Here is a 20,754-nt window from a genome sequence, read left to right as displayed (position 1 = left end):
TTCAATGAAATTTGAAGTTGGTTCCTGATGGCTATGGCACTCTATTTTGTATAAGGTCACAGCATTTTGAGAGTCTGTTGAGCAACAAAAAATTGAAATCTAGGTAAGTTACTACTCTCAGTCAAGGGTTCACAAAAATGTGGAGGGTAAAAACATGTGCAAACTTGTATGCAATTGAACTGGATTCTTAATTAGATTTTTCCAAATTTGGAAATGCTGGGACGAATGAATTGTCTAGCTTCCTTCCTTTTCTTTTCTGTCCGTCCACTGCTTGGTTCTTTTCACAGAATAAACTGATTGTAGCTCTAAATCATGATTGTAATATTGTTGAGATTGTTTTTCTTGCTACATAAATATAAATGTAGTTAGAAAAAAGATTGTTGGACTTGCCCTCGGTGCACAGTCACCCCAAACATTTTGCCTTCACCCCTCCTGTTTTCTGAACTTAGTTTTTGTGGGCAGTAGGACTATGCATTTTACCACTGCAAACCAATGCTAAAGTGCTTGTGCACCCTCCCTCCTAAAAATGGCATTCTCCTGATTGGCACATTTAATTTACTTTGAAGTCCTTAGTAGATGGTTCTACAAAGTACCCAGAGATATAAATTAAATGCTACTAGTGGGCCTGTAGCACTCATTGTGCCATCCACTAAAGTAGCACTTTAAAACATATCTCAGGCCTGTCATTGCAACCTGTAGTGCAGTTTTAAAATGCCAATAGAACCTTGCAAATTAAACATTTTGCCAGGCCTAAACCTTCTTTTTAATACATATGTCACCCCAATGTAGGGCCTGAACAGCCCATAGGGCGATTTAAAAAGTAGGACATGCTTTTAAGATCTACATATCCTGGCAGTGAAAAACTTCCATAGTAGTTTTTCACTACTGTAATGCCTATCTCTCCCATTGAATATCATTGGTTTAACTTATTACATTTAATAAGTGCTAACAATTGATTAGGAATGTCATGTTTGGATGAAAAGAACTGTCATTTAAAATCCTTTCGAATGGTAAAGTTGGATTTTAAGTCACAATTCTGAAAATTCCACTTTTAGAAAGTTGGCAGTTTCATATCCTAACCATTTGGTGCCTGTTGCCTGTGTCCTGGGGCACATGACAGCTAATAGTTTAGGTGTTGGCCTTTGTGTATTTCACCCAAAAAGTGAGACAAAGGGGAACCTAATGTTGGCAAGATAGACATTTCAAAAGGCTGCTTCCAGCACACACATAAAAGAACCTGGCACCAGTAATTTGTAATTTGTCACTATCACCCTGGCAGTGGAAGGAAAGAACTTTCCAGAACCAGATGTGGGGGGTAGCCAGGTTATTACACCCAGTTCAAAGGCTGCTGCCAGGGATAAATATTGGACCTCCTGAACCGTTCTTCAGTACACTTCTGAACTTGTGGAAGACTTCCGGATGCCTGCCTTGTACCCCAGAGCATAGCCCTAAAGCTTGATGCCTGGTTTGATCTTCAGAAGACTGCCCTGCTGGTACCAGAGGGCCGCCCTACTGCTTGAGGCCTCCTTTGTTCTTCAGAGAACTGTCCTGCTGCTTGAGGCCTGCTTTGCTGCTTGCAGGAGAAAGGACCTTCTCTTTGAACCCAGGAATGTGAGAGTTACTCTAAGCTTTAGTTGACTGGCCTCCTGTGTGAGCTACAGGAATATAACAAGCTCCAGAGACCTTTAACTCAGCACCTGGCCTCTGCTGCAGTGAGCCATAACCACCAAAGTGGTGCCGCCCATCCCCAGGTCCTAGACCCTTGGACGTGGTCTTAGAGATGCCGCTCCGCCTATCCCAAAAATGTATGACTTAGAAAAAATTTCCTCAAAAAGTGGCAGAAGAATCAACAGAAGACCGGCATTTACATGCCAGACAATTAGCCCAAGGTGCATTGCCAGTAGAGGTAGCTCCTGCTACGTTCTTCTCTGCAGCAGCTAATTCTGTTCAGGTGGATCGCGGAGCAATGGCATCCGGCCTCGTGGAGCCCTTGTGAAGCTACAGTTTGCAGCTTCGTCCTTCTGGAGGTCTTCCAAAATGTTGTCTAAGTCCAAAGATGAAAATCTCCACCCGGCTAAGGGGCGACAGACTACTCATTGACAACAACGAACTCCTTTGCCTGGAAATCTGAATTCTTCTGATCAGAGCTTTCTCTGGTCATCATCGACAGCTTCACCAAGAGGTCAATTAGCCTTCCCCTGTGACAATGACTCCTCTTTAGACATAGACTGCTGCCTTGCCCCGCTGAACTCTACCTTCTCCTGGACTTTTTCTCATATTTTCTTCAAAACCCTAAGGTAAGCTGAGACCAGGTAACCCAGAGAGAGGAGAGGTACCCAAACACCACACTTCCCCCTTAGTCAAAATAAGTAAGCACAGTAAGTGTGGTGGGAAATAGAGATTAATTTACCGTTGTCACCTCTTTGGTTGTAACCATCTTCCTCCAAATACTGGTTTGGATGTAAACGCTTGATTTTCAGACAGAAAGAAGATTTTTCTTTATGGAAGACGTGGTCTCACATACTTAGTTATGTCATGCTTCCTCATTGACCACCTTTCCCCACTCTGGTAGGACAGTGCCACCAGGGCGCACTTAACCTCTCGGTAAACCTCCACCTGATAGAGTTCTTATATAAAGGCTACAGGACAAAAGGTGGGATCCAGATCAGTTAAAATACCTTAAAGTCCACCAGTAAATGTTACCTTTAATAGTGCTGTCCGTAGATATGATTACAAAGAAAGTGAAGATGGAAAATGAGGGTAATGACTCAAGCCGTCTTAAAAAGCTAACACTTTCTGACCTCTCTATGAGCCTATCCTGGTCTGGGGCATTTTTCATGGCTAAGGGTCCTTAGTTGGAGAGGTGTACTCATGTCATACCCTAATCTTTAAACAAAAAAACCCAAGTCCTACCTGAGTGAGGAATAATCATATAGGCGCCTAAAAACGATAAGAAGAAAATCATGTTTTTTAGGGTGTGATGATGCCTTCCTCTGTATCTTATTTAAGTCTAGTCACACACATAAACGTGAGCACGCAGAGGGACAATCACTGCAAATCACTACAAATGCAAATGCCGTAGTTGTGCTAAAAATCTTGCATTCTGAACTAGTAAGTATCACTAAATGACAATATAAGTGAATAAATAGTTCATCATTTTTTACACAAGTCCAGAGCTTTGCAGGATTAACATAAAACATGTTGACGCTAATCCTGCAAAGCCCATTGAGTTAATGGTGTGCCTCCTTTTTTATGACTGCCCTGAGTAGACATTAAAAGTGCTGAAAAAAATAACGCTAAGAAATCTCTTAGATTTCTTTGTGTCATTTTTCAGCCCCCCAGCAGGGGAACTCCCCCTTTGTATACATAATGCCTGGCCCAGGGTTACAAAGTGGCGCAGTGCATGCATTGCGCCACTTTGCAAATATGGTGTGCCATTTTGAGCCTCGTTCGGCCACATTAGCGTACAAAATTACGCTAATGTGATGCAAGGAGGTGCTAGGGACTCTTAAATATGACCCTAATTTCTTACAAGGATGCAATGAAAAACATGGGTCAGTGAGCTACGTTATTGTGATACATAATCAGTGGAGAAGTCAGTAATACATATGCAGGGTGCTTTTGTTTTTTACAACAGCTTTTTACTTACTATTGGAAAGAGATAAGTGTCTGGGCTACATGGGAGAGAGCAGAATAAGACCTTCCATGGCGCAAGTGGAAGTAGTTAAAACAGTCCAAGTGCTGCCATAAGTGTGTCTTATAACTATTCCATTTCTAACTGTCCAATGGATTATTCAGTTCCACACAGAGTTGCTGTCACTTCCAGTGATGTCACAGGGTTAAAAAAATTTGCTTTCAAGCTCAGTCCCACTCCATTTAAATTTGGAATGGTACCAAACTAATGGTACAAGTGAAATATGCAAATGCTAATATTACCTATACCACAGCAAATCATTTTGTAATAAAAAACATCAATTGATTGCAACCATATTGGAATTAAAGAAAAACTTGAGTGAATGAAAGGCACACCTCACCTCTTCAAATAGTTGCAAGCTATATACGTTATCGTCATCTGCAAAATAAACAACTCCTTTTATTGTTTCGTTCAGAGTGAATTGTTCCCTCAACCAGGATAATCCTTTGTTTCTTTGTCGGGCACCTTTATTTATATGCTCCCCTTTCTCCGACTTTGCCCATAAATGGGTATATTGAATCCCACAGTTTTTGAGAAACAAGGTCACAAGTTGTGTCTTATTGTAAGCATCTTCAATGACAATCCAATGAAACCCTTTCAGGTGAAGAAAAGTATGAGCAAGCCGGGTTAGCTCTGCTTTCTGTACCAGACGAGCATATGTTGGCGTTATGGCGAAAATGGTCTGCAGTGGGGCACTTTCATGATGGGCTGTATCAAGACCTAAAAAGGCAAAATCAGAGTAAAATATGTTACTTACAAAATTAGTTTCCCTTGTAATAGTTTGACGTGCAAGTGCTTAGATGTCATCCAGTGACACTATAGTGAGGTCGATATTCAGTAATATTGACCTGCATCCAGTACATCACCTAGCACTCCATTGCCATGCACCATGTAATATTAACTTCACTCCCATGTTGTGTACCTCACTGTATTAACTAAACTTACCTATATTACATTGATATTTAATTGTTAGGAAGATGAAGTGGCGATTCTCTTACTGTCCTCTGACAGCGTGAGCATCGCTGCCCAGCGCAGCGCCACAGTCTGCTGCTGCCTTCGATCCTTCTGAGCCCTTCCTGAGACCTGGTTCGAGGCCACCCTCCACCCGCAGGCCCGCCTGCACCTCATCCCTTGTGATCCAGTGGAAAGTGACTAGCTCATAAGTAATGTGCTGCGGCACCGCTTTTGCCTGCCTGCTTCTGCCTGCTACTTTCCTCCTTTGTGCCTCTCCTTCCTGCCAGCTCTGCTCTGCTCTGTGCCCCTCGTTTTTTGTCCCTTTTTGCCACTCCTCTGCCCAGTTGCCCCCAGCGCTCTAGTGTTTCCCCTGCCACTGCTGCCCCTGGGCCCCACCCCTCCCAGCACTGCATCTCCTGGCCCCCCACTTTCCAGCTCAGTGACCCCTAACACCTCCCACACCTTCTTTATGGCGGCCGCTGCGCAGATGCCCAGTGGACGCATGCAGTGGGTGCACTGCTGTCGTGCCAAAGGCAAGCCCGTCTGCACCTGTCGATGCCTGGAGCGGGTCAAGCCACAGGATCCCTGGATCTGCGATGAGCCATTCCCCGGCAACCCTCCAATATGACGCCAAGACCCTCCATTGCTTGCACACCGGATGTCTCTGCACCTGCTGCACCGCATTTCCTAAGGACACCCACAGACCATTCTCCTGGCGGAACTGCAACCACAGCTTCAGCCACAACAAACAACTGGAGCACCCCAAACCTGAAACCACCGACGCCCGCCACAACCTCATCAACTGCCTCCTTCTGAACATATACTCCCTCTATAAGCACACTACCGAGCTTTGGGACCTGATCAACTCCGCCTGTCCAGTCTTCGCATTCCTAACTGAGACCTGGACCAACCCTACCTCCGGACTAGACATCGCCATTGCGATCCTGGATGGCTACAACTTCCTACGGATGGACCGGGACTCCTGTCCGCGTGTAGGACTGGCCATCGTACACAAGTCCTCACTCTAACACAGAGGAACCCTGCATCACAATGGCACACCCACACTTCTTGATCGACGCCACTCACAACTCCTCCTTCCACTGCACCCTGATCTACAGACTGCCCTGCCCTAGCCTTCATCGACGCTGGCTTGTAGACATCGCTGTCCCCCAAGCCCTCGCACCCACTGACTACCTCCTTCTGGAAGACCTGAAATAACACCTCAAGGACCGCAACGACTGAAACACCACATTCCTACTCGACAACCTCGCCACCCTCGGCATCAGACAACTGATCACCACACCCATGCATTCCATGGGACACACACTCAACCAATTTTCTCCGCAAGCAACAGGATCATTGTCAAGACTACCTCCACCCCGGACTGGACAGAACATCACTGCCTACACTTCGCCATCACTGCACCTGTTGGAGTGTGTCTTTTAAAACAATATTAACATGAAAAGCTTGCAATTTATTATGTGATGAAGCTGCATAGAAAATGTGTTAACATAGAAAATAATGCATGCGTTTGAAATGTGCCAACGGGTGGTGGCTACCAATGTATACGAAACCGAATGAAATCTTGTTAATTGTTATGCAAAAATGTTTTGAATTTGTATTAGCATATCATAATTAGAGTTATGTAGTAAGGAGTTGCTTATTAATTGATAGGCCTTAGCTTTGTGAGGGTCTGGGCCTAGCTGCCTGGTTTCGTATTAAACTGTATTTTTTTAACGTGTAATATGCTGTTTTCTTGAAGAACATGAACATGTGAGTAGCCGTAGTAAATTCTTTCTCATGAGAACTGACTTGCTCAAGGAGACGTTCTTGCTGAATGCAACAGTGTAATTTGTAACAGATGCAAGGTTAGCTGTAGGAAGAGAAAACAATGGAGACACTGACTGGAGCGTAAATTGTAACTTTTCCTACCTGACATTCCAACAGATGAAGACGTCAATAACATGGACCAATCAGAGACATGAGAACTGTGGTTTGTGGAAAATTCTGGCAAGTTGTGTAAAGAATTATTGGACAGAGATAATGATGCACCAATTATTATCCAATAGGGAGTTATGGACTAATTAGGTGGTTTTGATTTAACGGAGACCCAAGAAGAAGAAGGGGTCCTTTTCCTTCCTTCCTTCCGAGAGAGAGAGGCGCAGAGACTTTTAGACTTCACTTACTTCACAGAGATTTTTCACTCTTTTGCTTTGTCCTGATACTTTGAACCATCCTTTGCCCATTCTTTGCTTGATGCTAACTTCTCCTCCATATGAGGGAAGAGAGTTCATTCCGTAGCTATACTATATTGAGACTTTGCCCCATTCTATCTCTGCTGATGGTGAATCGACTGATGTCCAGAGGCCGAAGACTGACGCTGTTTGCTGATCTGTTGGATTGGTAACTATCTAATACAAAATTGAAATTGTTTGCCTTTCCTTTCTAGGTACCAACTGCTATTTTGATAGAGGCCATAGTACAGATGTTTTCTAAATTTGTGTTTCTAAAATGTTTTGCATGAAGCCCAACATGCTAATGCTAATTTGAGGTTAGTTAGGTGTTCACAAATATCTTATGCAAATAGACAAATGACTGGGTTCTTGCTTTGTTGAATCATGTATTACCAAGACTTTGCTAAGTTGCTTCACATTAATGATGTGCCCAATTACTGAAAGAGTATTCTCTATGCATTGATTAATTGTGTTCTAAATTGCTAATTAGAAGAGTTCTAATGAGGTTTATTGCTATTGAGATTAACAGAGATGACATTAGATTGTAACCGATAGGGAAATAATTATCCTAACACTTAACTAACTTGTTGTGTTATTCATGGCTGAAAGGTAATGGTGTGTTTAACTTATTGATTCTTATTAAATCTTATTGATTAGCCACTGAGAATATTGATTGGGCTAATGATCTATTGATTTGTGATGCCAAAAAGACATCTCGTACTGGGAAGACCCCGAACGTGGTCCAAAGGTTTGTCGACCTAGGCGTGTTTCCTTGTAAGTTTACTTATCAAGGCTCTGACGTGCTAACACACCCAACATCCGTCTCCTCGTCCCCAGGGCTCCCCACAGGAAATGGAACAAGATCACCAACAAGCAACTCAACACAACCCTTGCCAAATTACCTCAGTCCCCAATGACGGCGCCAACATCGCAGCAGGCAACCTCAACTCCTGGATCACCGAATGCCCCAACTCTTTAGCCTCCCCCTCTGAACGACTTCGGTCAAGCACATCCCAAAGAAAGCCAGCTGGTCCACCACCGAACTCCAAGAACCCAAATGCACCTGCAGGCATTTATAGAAGAAATGGAGAAACAGCAAAACCACCAAAGACCTTGCCTTCTTCAGGACAGCCACCACCACCTATCACCGACGCATCAATAATGCAATGAAAGCTGCACTCCGTGAACGCATCAATGCCTCCCTGCACAAAACCAGAGAACTCTTCATGATAACCAATGAGTTCACCAGTACACCTTCTGAAGCCACCAACATCCCCCCTGTCATGAGACCTATGTATCAAACTGGCTACTTTTTTCACCGTAAGATTAAAGACATCTATGACAGCTTTCTCCTGTGAAACCCATCCAGCACTGGCCCCTGTGACTAACCTAGCCCCCCAGAGCCCACTCTGACCGTCCACAGCTGGTCCACTCTCACCGCAGATGAGAGTGAAATCATCATGAACAGCATTCATTCCGGAGCTCCCACGGACCCCTGCCCCCACCACGTCTACAATAAAGCCAGTGCATCCATTGCTCCCAAACTCCACAAGACGCTGAACTGCTCTATCAAACCAGCCTCCCTCCCTGAAGACAGGAAACACGCCGAAGTCCGCCCCTCCTGAAATAACCCACACCGACCCATCAGAACTGAAGAATTTCCAGTGCATCTAGCCAAAGTCCTGGAAAAGTCCATAAACACACAGCAGCGACAATTCATTGGGGACAACAACTCACTAGATAAATCTTAGTCTGGCCTCCTCAGCAACCACAGCACGGAGACAGCTATTCTTGCAGCCACTGATGACGTCCGCACTGTCCTCGACTGTGGCCACACCACAGCACTCATACTCCTCGACCTTTCAGCAGTCTTCGACACGGTCTCCCACAGCACCATATGCACCGGACTCCACGACGCAGGAATCCGTGGAAAAGCTCTGCAATGGGTTCGCTTTGTCCTCACCAGAAGACTACAGAGTGAGGCTTCCACCCTTCATATCCAAACCAGCAGAAATCAGCTGCGGAGTCCCTCAGGGATCCTCCATGAGTCCAACACGCTTCAACATCTACCCCACTTGCAGCCATCATCAGAGGCCACGGAATGAACATCGTGTCATACGCAGATGACACACAACTCATCATATTTCTCACAGCAGAACTTTCAGACCGGAATGGAAGTCATCGCCGCTTGGATGAGGTAGAGCTGCCTCAAGCTCATCTCAGACAAGACCGAGCTCATCATCTTCAGAAACTCATCTTCAGCCTGGGATGACTCCTGGTAGCCCACATCACTCAGCACCCTCTCTACGTCGACTGACCATGCCTGCAACCTAGGAATCATCCTCGACTCTTCCCTCACGATGACCCGACAGGTAAGCACAGTCACCTCTTCCTCCTGGTAAACCCTCCCCCAACTCTGCAAAATCTTCAAATGGTTCCCTGACAATTGCCACAAGATAGTCACTCATGCCTTAGTCACAAGCAAGCTCAACTATGGCAACACACTCTACCACAGGAAAGAACACCCAAAAATCTAAAACTCATCCATAATGCCACCGCCAGACTCGTCCTGAACACCCCTCAACAGGTACACACCTCCCATAGCCTGAGGAACCTCCTTTGGCTCCCAGTGGAGAAGCGAATCAGCTTTAAACTACTCACCCACACCTAGAAGGCCCTTCACAACATCGAACTGTCCTATCTTCTATAACCCCAGACACCTTCTATAACCCCAGACACCTCCGCTCCTCCCACCATCCCACACATGTGGAAAACCACTGCCGGAGGAAGATCTTTCTCCTACCTCACAACAAAGAGCTGGAACAACCTGCCCATGCAACTCAGACAGAGCCCATTACTCTCTATCTTCAGGAAGAACCTCAAGACCTGGCTTTTCGAATGAGGCACAGACCCACCACCAGTGGCTTGAGACCCTCACAGCTGAGTAGTTGTGTTTTACAAAAACTGATTGATGCACATTTGTTGTCATGCGATCTAATCTATGCTATAAATTGTGGGTATGCCATATACCAATGTTTTAAACATCTTTATTCATTTGTTTTCAAAAGTAACAGACACAAAAATCAGCTGACTTTTGCACAGCAAGGTATAAACAAGGTACAAGTATAGAACAATATAGTACATATTCAGTGATGTATAGTTTTATAAAACAGCTAAACTTACAGAGCGATTCATGATCAGAGACATCCAGTGAGCAGCTAAGATAATGGAGACTAATGGCTCACAATGTAAGAGATTCTGGAGGAGAGGAGGGAAAGGTAAAGGAGGGGGGTGCGAAAATTAGGAAGGAATCAGGAGATCCCGGGATAAGTGACAGTAGGTCATGATAGGTTACAGGAATTGGCTAGTGTCCCCTACCATCAAAAGATAGGTACAAAGTGGTTGCCATATGTTCTTAGGCATAGAAGTGAGGGCAGTAAAGTCACGTATAATTCACTGGTAATATCAAAGAAGACCAGGCTACCAAGCCAGGACTTGGTGGAAGGGGAGTGTCTGGCACCCTAATGGAGCGCTATTTCACGCTAAGCCAGTAATAATGCAATGGCTGTATAGCGACAAACTGACTTTGGAATATCTCACACATATCTCAGCAAAGCATCGAAGGGATCCGGAGAAAGATCCAGATCTATCATATGAATTATCAGATTGTAGACAGCTTGCCAGAAAGGCACTACATGGGTGCATGCCCATGGCAAATGGGCGAAATCAGCATCAGGACTGTGACATATGGGGCAGGTGGAAGATTTTGAGGTGTTTAGGTGCGTCAGGAAGCTAGGTGTGATATATGCTCTGCACAGAAATTTGTAATGTATGTTTGTGGTGATGGTTGGGTTAGACAAACGTGTCCATAATTGGCATCCTAGATCAGCATCCAAAGCCCTACGAAGTTTCTCATCTTGCGGGTTGAGGAGGGCAATGCTTGCATGATAGAGTTTGGAGATCAGTCGCCTTCCATTTTCTTCAGCAATCAAAGAAGTCAACACACTCTGAATGCGCCGCATTAGAAAACAATCCATATAAGTGGCAGTGGGAAGGTGGCTCTTATCAGATATATCTATCATGTGTCTCGCTGGGAAAAGATCACCAAAAGTACATAGTGAGTGTCATGTGAGAGTACATTGTACTAATTGTTCACACGTAATGGGTAGCAAGGGAATGGATGCTAAGTGCAACAGTGAGGAATAGCGGAGGTCACCCCTTAGGAGTCTCAATAACTTCCTCCACACCCAGGTAGTGGTGGATATAGGCTGAATATCCCTAGAGTCTAATGGAAGACTAGTGGTGAGAAGGGAGGCAATGGGCGTAGGGGCGGGCAGGGCAGTTTCAGGATTTACATATGTAGTTTGAGCATCAGCATGGAACCAGTGGTATGCAAACTGGCATTGTGCTGTTAAGATATATAGTTGTAGGTGTGGGACGCCAAATCCGCCCGGCTCATATGGTAACCCAGGCATGGCCCAGCCAACAAGGAATCACTGGTCTACCCAAATCAGTTTTAGTAGAAGGCTCTGCAGCGTAGCAAAAAAGGAATTAGTAGGAGGAATAGTAATGTTTAATAAAACATATGAAAACTGGGCCAGATTAACCATTTTTATTATGGTGATGCTGCCAGCCATAGAGAGCTCTGAAAGGGGGTGGTAGCAGCAGCGAGAGGAAACATGTCTGATTTAGACCAGTTGATTTGAAGTCTGGAAAACAACCCAAAATTGATTATCTCGCAAAGGATGGGTAGAAGGTTTTCTGAGGGGTGTTGTGTAAAGATCAGGATATCACTGGCATGTAGAGAGAGAAGTAATGGCCTGTATTAAAATTGCAGTCTGCGTTTCAAGTGTTTTACTTGGAGATCTCACACTTAGTGGTCCATTGCAATGATAAAGAGAGAGGGGACAGGGCAGCCCTGATGAGTTCCCCTCGTCACGGCAAAGAAGGGTGTCAATGATCCGTTGGTTCAGAGTCGGCTGAGAGTATAAAAGCATGAGCAAAGAAATGAAATTATATGGTATGTCTAGCTTGAGTAGTTTAGCATGCAGAAAGGGCCATTCCAATCAATTGAAGGCCATATCAGCATGAAGTAAGGCCATGGCCACAGGGGAAATGTGGTTGAGGACTGAGAAGACATTTCACAAGTTCAGGGACGTACAGCAGTGGGGAACAAAGACCGATTGGACAGGAGAGACAACCTGCTCCCTTAGGAGAGAAAGTTGATTTAAGAGGACCATGGCCAATGTCTTCTTATTGAAATCAACCAACAACCTACTGGGGATCAAGGAGGAGGGTAAGGTCTTGACCTAGTACCATGTGATCGCACTCCATTTGACCCAGGGGTTCAACAAAGTGGATAAGAAATCAGGTGTGTCCACATTAGGAGCATAAATATTGTCCAATTTAAACCTATGGCTCACCAAGGACTCTGTGATGGGGACATATTTGCCCTCATCAACCAGCAGAACTGAGGAGGGATGAAAAGGAAGGCTTTTATGAATTAAAGTACAGACCCCCTCACGAAAATGTGCTATAGCAAGAAAAGTAGTGGTGTGGTCCCCATGTTGAAGCAAATGTGTAGGATCCCTGGGGGGAAGGTGTGTCTTCTATTGAAAAGGCAACTGCACGTCATGCCTAGCCAAGTATTGTAGAACTTGTTTGCCCTTGTGCAGACCACATATATTGCAAGAAAGAAATGTAACGTCCACAATGGGGACAATATGATCTCATTGTTTACTGTTTGGGGAGTAGGTATATGCAATGACAACCGTGTGTGTGCACCATAAACTGAAACAAAGAAGTAAGAAGGTTGTAGCAAGGTGGCAGCATTATATGGCATGAGTGGGAAGTCTTACCATGTAACACTAGCATGTAACACAGAAGGGGACCTCGGGTTCACACTAGTAAACCATAGCTCAGACCTGGTAGAGTGGCAAAGAGCTAAAGTCTACTAGTGTGAACTCGATATCCACTTCTAGGTAATGCACTAGTATTATGTGGTAAGACTCCCCAGTCATGCCACATAATACTGCAACATTGTTACACTGGTGTTTCCGGGGTGCGGATCTTGAACTTGTGTTTTACGTCACCACTTTTTTGGGTACACGAGAAATCCTCAATTGTCCTTTGACCCAAAAAGCAATTTTAGATTTTTTTAAAAAATCAAGTTTGATTGGAATTGCTAGAGCCCTGTGTTACATTCCCATTCCAATAGTTTTAAAAGTTCAAAAAGTAGTTAGATAAAAGCATTTTAAATAGTTTTAAAAAGTACTTAACCAGTGGAGAATTTCCTGAGTCTCGATCAACTTATCCTCTCCATTCTCAAGATCAGTGATCTGAAGGCTTTGTGAAAAAGTAGGGGCATTGGCTTTAGGGCTACTGCCAAAAGAGATGTCCTCATAGAGGCTCTCACCTCATTTGAGGAAAACAGAGTTAGGGAAGAGGCTTCCTCAGAAGAAGAAGAACCTATAGACTTGGGAGGAAACGCACTGGCCCCAGTAGGTGAAGGGGAAAGAGGTGAGGACCATGATCCTCCACCCTTCCCCAGACCACCTTCACCAGCAGGAAGTGACCAGAGTCACTCTCGTAGCCCCCGGCCCACTGGAAGGATGGGTAGGACTCTTAAGAACAGGCTTCAGTAACTCTACCTGGCGGAGAGGAGGCTTGAGCTGGAAGAGATGAGGCTCGCCATGGAGGAGAGAAAGGATACACTAGGATTAGTCCCCAAAGATGGTGGCAGCAAAATAAATAGGGAAAGTAGGGGTTCTTGTGACCCTAAAGTCTCCAATGAGATTGTCTCCATATACACTGCAGGAGATGACATTGACAAATGGTTTGCCGCCTTTGAGGGGTGTTGCAGAATGAGAAAGGTATGTACACAACACTGGGGCTCTCTATTTTGGGAGTTATTCTCACCTAAGGGCAGAGATGGCCTTCTGGCTCTTCCTGAGGAAGTGGCTGAGTCCTATCCCCACATGAAAGAGACCCTCAAAGAAGGGCTTGAACTCAACACAGAGGAGTGCAGAGTCAAGTTTAGGGAAAAGGTCCAGACCAAACTTGGGTAGATTTGTTGAATACTCAGTCAAGGCACTAGAAAGCTTGATCAAGGTTAATAAGGTAGACACCTCTGAAGTGCTGTAAAATCTTTTGATGAAGGAGCACATCTTAACTAATTATTATACAGAGAAATTGCAACAGCATCTAGTAGATATGAGGATGAGGATGATAGCTGAGAAATGAGTCAGGTCAAGGGTTACCCAGAAAAAGGCCCATAGTGGAGGTGACTCCAAGACGTGTGCTCTGACTTCTCAACAGTGGAAGTGGGAAAAGCACTGATAAGAGTAAAAAGAAAGAGTCCTCTCAAGGCCCCCAAAAGAACACTAAGAAAGGTGGGCCTGAGACTCTTCTCAGTCCAAAGGAAAGAGGTTTCAGGGGCAAAACTGGGTTCCCAAGAAGGATGGGGCGTGATTTGACTTTCAGCAGCCAGGGTACAAGAGGGGTGATTCAGTTTGTGCCAAGAAGTACTCCAATGAGGGGCAGTCCAAGGGTGTTGTTAGTATTGAAATGGGAGAAAAAGTGGGAGCTCAGTCCTGGTAGAGTGGAAAAGCCAGAGGTCACACTGAGGCTACCTTGGTTTCCCTGGGAGGGATGGACATTGAAACCTTGGCAGTCTTACCTCCAAGCTTGGAGAAGTGCAGGAAAAGGCCGAGAATCAATGGGACCGAGGCTCTGAGGGATACAGGTGCCAGTGTCACCACGCTGACAGCCAAGCTGGCTTCCCTAGACCAAATGATCCCTGGTGCCAGTCAACTGATTACCAATGCTAGCAACAAGACTAAGCTTCATCCAATGGCTTTGATGAATGTAGAGTGGGAAGGAGTTATTAGCCAAATGAAGGTTGTTGTATCTCCTTCCATACAAGTAGAGTGTCTGCTAGGCAGTGATCTGGAGACTTCTGCATGGGCAGAAGAAGAAAAGAGGGCTCATGCAGAGACGCTGGGTCTTCCTGGGTGGGTGGGTACGTGTGACAACTCTGGCACAGGCTGCACAACAGGGTTAAGGTAAAGAGCTAGAGCCTGAAACTTTGGCCTAGCATGTTAAGGGCAAGAGAAAGGGCAAGGGGACTGCTGACTCAGCCTCTAAGTCTAAACAGGCTCAGGGAGAGAACTCACCCCAGGGTGAGACCATGCGGCCTGAGGAGGGAACTGCAACTGAAGAAGCCTGGCCTGACCTGCCAGAACTTCTCAGTGCAGGGGGACCCTCCAGAGAGGAAATTTGCCAAGACTAAATGAGGTGCCCTGCTCTTGAGAGCCTCAGGCAGCAAGCTGCCAGACAAGAAGAGGGAGATATCAGTGGCACTCAAAGGATTTATTGGGAGAATGGCTTGCTGTACACAGAGGCCAGGGACCTCTAACCAAAGGCATCCAGGAGAGTGGTGGTCCCCCCAAGTATGCAGGGTAGTTCATCCTAACTTTAGCCCATGACATCCCCTTTTTTGGGCATCTGAGACAGTCTAAGACTTGGGACCGGTTAGCGGCCCACTTCTATTGGCCCCAGATGTCTGAGAAAGCAAAGGAGTTTTGTTGCTCTTGTGTCACTTGTCAGGCCAGAGGCAAGACAGGTACACAACTAAAGGCTCCCTTAATCCAGCTATCTGTGGTTGGGACTCACTTTGAGGGGGTAGGGGTAGACATAGTTGGTCCCCTTGACCCACCTACTGCATCTCAGAACAGATTTATCCTAGTAGCAGTGGACAATACCTCCATGCTCTAACATATATTTCCGGTCCTCGACCTTCAACTCTAAAGGGATGTCTACCTCAACGGATTCTCTGAAGACAATATCAAGGTATTAGGCACTCCCTACTAGTTTACTCACCATTTGCTGGGAAGGTTAATATCTTTCCTCAGGGAGCTGATGATCTATGCTTCAGCAGACGGATTCTCCTGGCAGCTAACTCCAGTCTTCCAGTGGCCTCACCAGGGTGACACATGCCTCCATTGTGTCCTGCTCTCAGCTCTTCCCACACTGTGATACTCAAAAACATTTCAAACTTGAAGCACATCCTCAATTTGTGCTTGTGGGAACTATGGGCAAACAAGAGCTTCTAGAGATGACCAACAGCTCCTTACAAAACAAATTGGTCCTCTTCTCTCTTCTCACATGAGATTCCCCACCCTTTCTTAACTAAACACTCTCTAATAACATACAACAGAGGCACAGGGATTGAAAAACACTCCATCAAATTGCACAATGAGTGACCTCAGGCAAATTCATTTGCTCACGCCACATTTGTAGGTTTTGGGGATTCATGTGTAAGCCCTGGTTGCCTACAAAAAAGCACAAAAACTCTCTCCTCTTGAAGTTCTGTGAATAATAAATTGGAAGCGAATGGTCAATGAATGTCTTGACGACTAACTGTGATACATAGCCTCAAATCATCACTTAAGTGGCTGGTCACAGTAGATACAATTGTAGCATGTACTGTTCTTTAGAATGGAAATAATGGTTATTTGGTTATGAAACTTTGGTAGGGACAATTTATATTTGTAGGGTGAAGAATCACATGCAAAATGTATTTGGCCCAATCTGTGGGCATTTGCTTAACTCTATACTGTCTTGTGCAAATACACCCACATTTGAACTTAATACTGCAGGTTTCGGGTTTTTAGGAGCTGTTCTATGGTATGAAATTATCATTGAAAAGGATGAAAAGCTGGCTTGGTCTTGACAATATTGCAACTCTTGACCTGCAGGTTAAACCTGATGGCAGAATCAGACATTTGATTCCCTAAGCCACACTGAAGGGATATGGTTAATTAGGTAAAAGTAACCTTTGAAAAAGCAAAATTAGGTGACACCAGTTTCCTTTTGGGTATTAGAATGTCTTGTCCTGCTTTGTGCCTGACACGTGGTGAAACAATTAAAAGTCAGCCGTGGCACTGTGCTGCCTGATTGACCCTATGGCGAAATGTATGAAATTGTTTCATTAATGGGGTAGTCTGAGCGCTGCAAACAGTTTTGAAAGTTGTATTTTCTTCAACGAAATGAAAGCACTTGTTCTGCATTTCAGTGAAAACTAATCTCCAATATTGAGCCAGTATTTCTGTGAAGAAATCTGCAAAATGTTACTATCTAATATATACTTTTAAACCCTGCCCACCTAATTTCAAACATAGAGATGCTGGGTCTTAAAGAGGGTAAGGTGTCTTAGCTGCGGGCCTGAAGGACTTGACAAGTTGCCTAGTAATGAGGCGGCATTCAGAGAGGACAGACCTTGCATTCACACCCTACCTAATTGCTTTCTATCAGACAAGGAGAGATTTCACGACAATGTTAGAAAAGGGGTCTTTGGTTGACAGTCAGGTTAACCCCTGTTCACGCAAGGACCCTCACTCTAGTCAGGGTAAAAGAGAATCACCCTCAGCTAACTCCTGCTTACCCCCTTGGTAACTTGGCAAAGCATAAGGCTTAAGTGCAGAGTGCTAGGTGTAAAGTATTTGTACCAACACACACAGTAACTTAATGAAAACACTACAAAATGACACAACACAGGTTTGAAAAATAGGAGATATTTATTTAAACAAAACAAGACCAAAACACAAAACAAAAGACAAAAATCCAACACACATGAGTCAAGTTATGAATTTTTAAAGATTAAATTAAAAAATAGCACTTAGAAACACAAAATGCTTCGATGAGGTGTTAACATGGCGTCGTGACGGAGTCGTTCTCAACAATCCGAAACCAGCGGTGCCGCCCACGGAGTCACGCGGACCCCCAGGTACAGTACCTTTGGTGAAGAATGAAAACAAGCCGATGCGCGAAGTCGGAGATCGCGGGCTCCGTGCAAAACATTGAATTCACGCACTTCGAGCGGCGTCGGTCACGACGTGGTGCGGCGACTTCCACAGAGTCACAGACTTCGGCGGGGCTGCAGCTGTGTTGGGCTTGTAAAGGCTGTCAAGTTCCAGTGAAGATCATGGAGTCGGTTGCAGGCGGTGTCATGGGATTCAGCAGCGACGTTGGTCCAGAGTCATCCGAAGTCGGTTTCCTTGAATTTTCACCAGCTTTTCCTTTCAAGGGACCAGGGACTGGATAGGGCACCACTTGTCAGGGTAGGAGTCTTAGCAGAGAGTCCAGGTGCTGGTAAGGGAAGTCTTTGATGGCCCTGAGACTTCAGAACAGGTGGCAAGCTCAGTCCAAGCCCTTGGAGAGTCCTTCTCAAGCAGGAATAGACCACAAAGTCCAGTCTTTGACCCCTTGCACAGGCAGAAGCATCAACTGCAGGATAGCTCCACAAAGCACAGTCACAGGCAGGGCAGCACTTCTCCTCAGCTCTTCAGCTCTTCAGCTCTTCTCCAGGCAGAGGTTCCTCTTGATGTCTAGAAGTGATCTAAAGTCTGTGGTTTTGGGTGCACTTCTTATACCTAATTTCTCCTTTGAAGTACGCCTACTTCAAAGTAAAGTCTCTTTTGAATGTGAAATCTTTCCTTGACCAGGCCAGGCCCCAGACACTCAGCAGGGGGTTGGAGACTGCATTGTGTGAGGGCAGGCAAAGCTCTTTCAGGTGTGAGTGACCACTCCTCCCCTCCCTCCTAGCACAGATGGCTCATCAGGATATGCAGGCTACACCCCAGCTCCCTTTGTGTCACTGTCTAGTGTGAGGTGCAACCAGCCCAACTGTCAAACTTACCCACACACGGAATCCACAAACAGGCAGAGTCACAGAAATGGTATAAGCAAGAAAATGCTCACTTTCTAAAATTGCAATTTTCAAACACACAATCTTGAAACCAACTTTACTAAAAGATGTATTTTTAAATTGTGAGCTCAGAGACCCCAGATTCCACATGTCCATCTGCTCCCAAAGGCGATCTACACTTTAATCAGATTTAAAGGTAGCCCCCATGTTAACCTATGAGAGGGACAAGCCTTTCAACAGTGAAAAACAAATTTAGCAATATTTCACTGTCAGGACATATAAACACATTACTATATCTCCTACCTTAACGATACACTGCACCCTGCCCTTGGGGCTACCTAGGGCCTACCTTAGGGGTGTCTGACATGTAAGAAAAGGGAATGTTTAGGCCTGGTAAGTGGGTACACTTGCCAAGTCGAATTTACAGTTAAAACTGCACACACAGACACTGCAGTGTCAGGTCTGAGACATGATTACAGAGCTACTTATGTGGGTGGCACAACCAGTGCCGCAGGCCCCCTAGTAGCATTTGATTTACAGGCCCTGGCACCTCTAGGGCACTTTACTGGGGACTCACTAGTAAATCAAATATGTCAATCATGGATAAACCAATTACATACCATTTACACAGAGAACATATGCACTTTAGTTAGCAGTGGTAAAGTGCTCAGAGTTCAAAAACCAACAGCAACAGGTCAGAAAAAATAGGAGGCAGGGGGGCAAAAAGATTGTGAATGACCCTGCATAAGCAAAAAAGTCCAACAGTCGTCTTTTAAATCTACCCAATTATCCCTATTTTTTCCATCTATTTCCCTCATTGATATCATGGAGCTAATGATGACAGCTGCACAACCCACTGAGCTAACCCTATAGGTTTGGGCAAAGATACCAACTGTTGAGGGTAAATAGGCATGACAAAAGTGTATGTATCTAAGTTTTGTAATAACTTCACAACATCTTTACTCCCTGTCAATATTTATCTAAACATTATGAGGGATGTTTCCTAATTTTTCATGCAACACAGGGCAGCAAGTAGTTGCTGCACTACATTGTGTGAAAGGGAGACAACAGGAATTAATAAGATATGGCACATTTCTGCTGATCCTAGCATTGGCACACCGTGTTCTGCCTAACGTCAATGCAGGCACATTTGCATGGTTCAAGGGTGTCTGAGGTAAGGGCAGGATTTGTTTTTGTGCAGGAAGATACCCTGTGTGTTTATCTTTCTATGTGTGATGCAGAATGAAGCACACATGTAAAATGGAAATAACGAGGAGAAATAAAGAGTTCTCCCTTCTCTTATGCCCCACATGGGAAGGCATAGAATTTTGGAGCAATCCCAGGTTTGTGTTCCTTAGTAAATATGGGATTGTGTCAACATTCCCTCATGGAATACCTTCCTGATGCAGAGTAACACAAGGCAGCGCTATCTGCTTCCCCATGTTATTTTTTGGGAAAATCTCACCAAAGGCAAGCAAACCCGATTTGCATGGCTTTGTAAATCTCAACTAACATTTTACGTCGTGGCTTCACCAAAAAAAAGGCACAACAATGATACAAAGGCCCGTATTTATACTTTGTTAGCGCCACATTTGCGTCGCTTTTTTTTACGCCAAAGCAGCACAAAGTTACAAAATACAATTGTATTTTGACAGTTTGCAACGCTTTTGCGTGAAAAAGCGGTGCAAATGCGGTGCTAAAAAAGTATAAATACGGGACAAAATGTCATTAAAGCTGGGCCTATGTCTATTACCTTTCAAATCAATCCTTGAACCAAGCCTGTGAATAAATACAAGCTCTTTGTTTGCAGTTGACCCCTCTCACCCTCTTTTCCATTCTGTGGAGCTTTCAACATAACCACTGGGCCAATGATCTTCTATCACATTTGAAAGTTGTCCGAAGGGTGCATTACCGGCAGCAGTAGCCCAAGGTGGAAGACAACATTTCAGACTGGACATAAAAGGCAGTATCTTCAGTATCATCACCCTGAAACATTACAATTATTGCAACATCCACAAACCCATGATGTTTAAAGCTGTCCAAACACTTCACATCCCATCGGTCACCTTGCCAATAAGTCATCATGGGCCAGATGTAGCAAACGTTTGCGACTCGCAAACGGGCCGATTCGCAATTTGCGACAGTGCAAAATCGGAAATGGGATG

General features: G+C 44.8%; 1 protein-coding gene across 1 annotated transcript in view; it reads right to left on the bottom strand.

Annotated features, from left to right (window-relative positions):
- Nucleotides 1-20,754, bottom strand: part of LOC138259204 (galactosylgalactosylxylosylprotein 3-beta-glucuronosyltransferase 1-like) — a 277,956-nt gene that overhangs the window by 177,982 nt on the left and 79,220 nt on the right. Inside the window, exon 2 of the mRNA XM_069206774.1 lies at nucleotides 4,035-4,414. Within this exon, the coding sequence (XP_069062875.1) occupies nucleotides 4,035-4,414 (380 nt within the window). The remainder of the gene's footprint in view (nucleotides 1-4,034; nucleotides 4,415-20,754) is intronic.

Source organism: Pleurodeles waltl, chromosome 9, assembly GCF_031143425.1.
Source record: "Pleurodeles waltl isolate 20211129_DDA chromosome 9, aPleWal1.hap1.20221129, whole genome shotgun sequence".
NCBI classification, from domain to species: domain Eukaryota; kingdom Metazoa; phylum Chordata; class Amphibia; order Caudata; family Salamandridae; genus Pleurodeles; species Pleurodeles waltl.
Note: the sequence above shows the minus strand (reverse complement) of the source record. Positions and strands in the feature narration are given on the sequence as shown.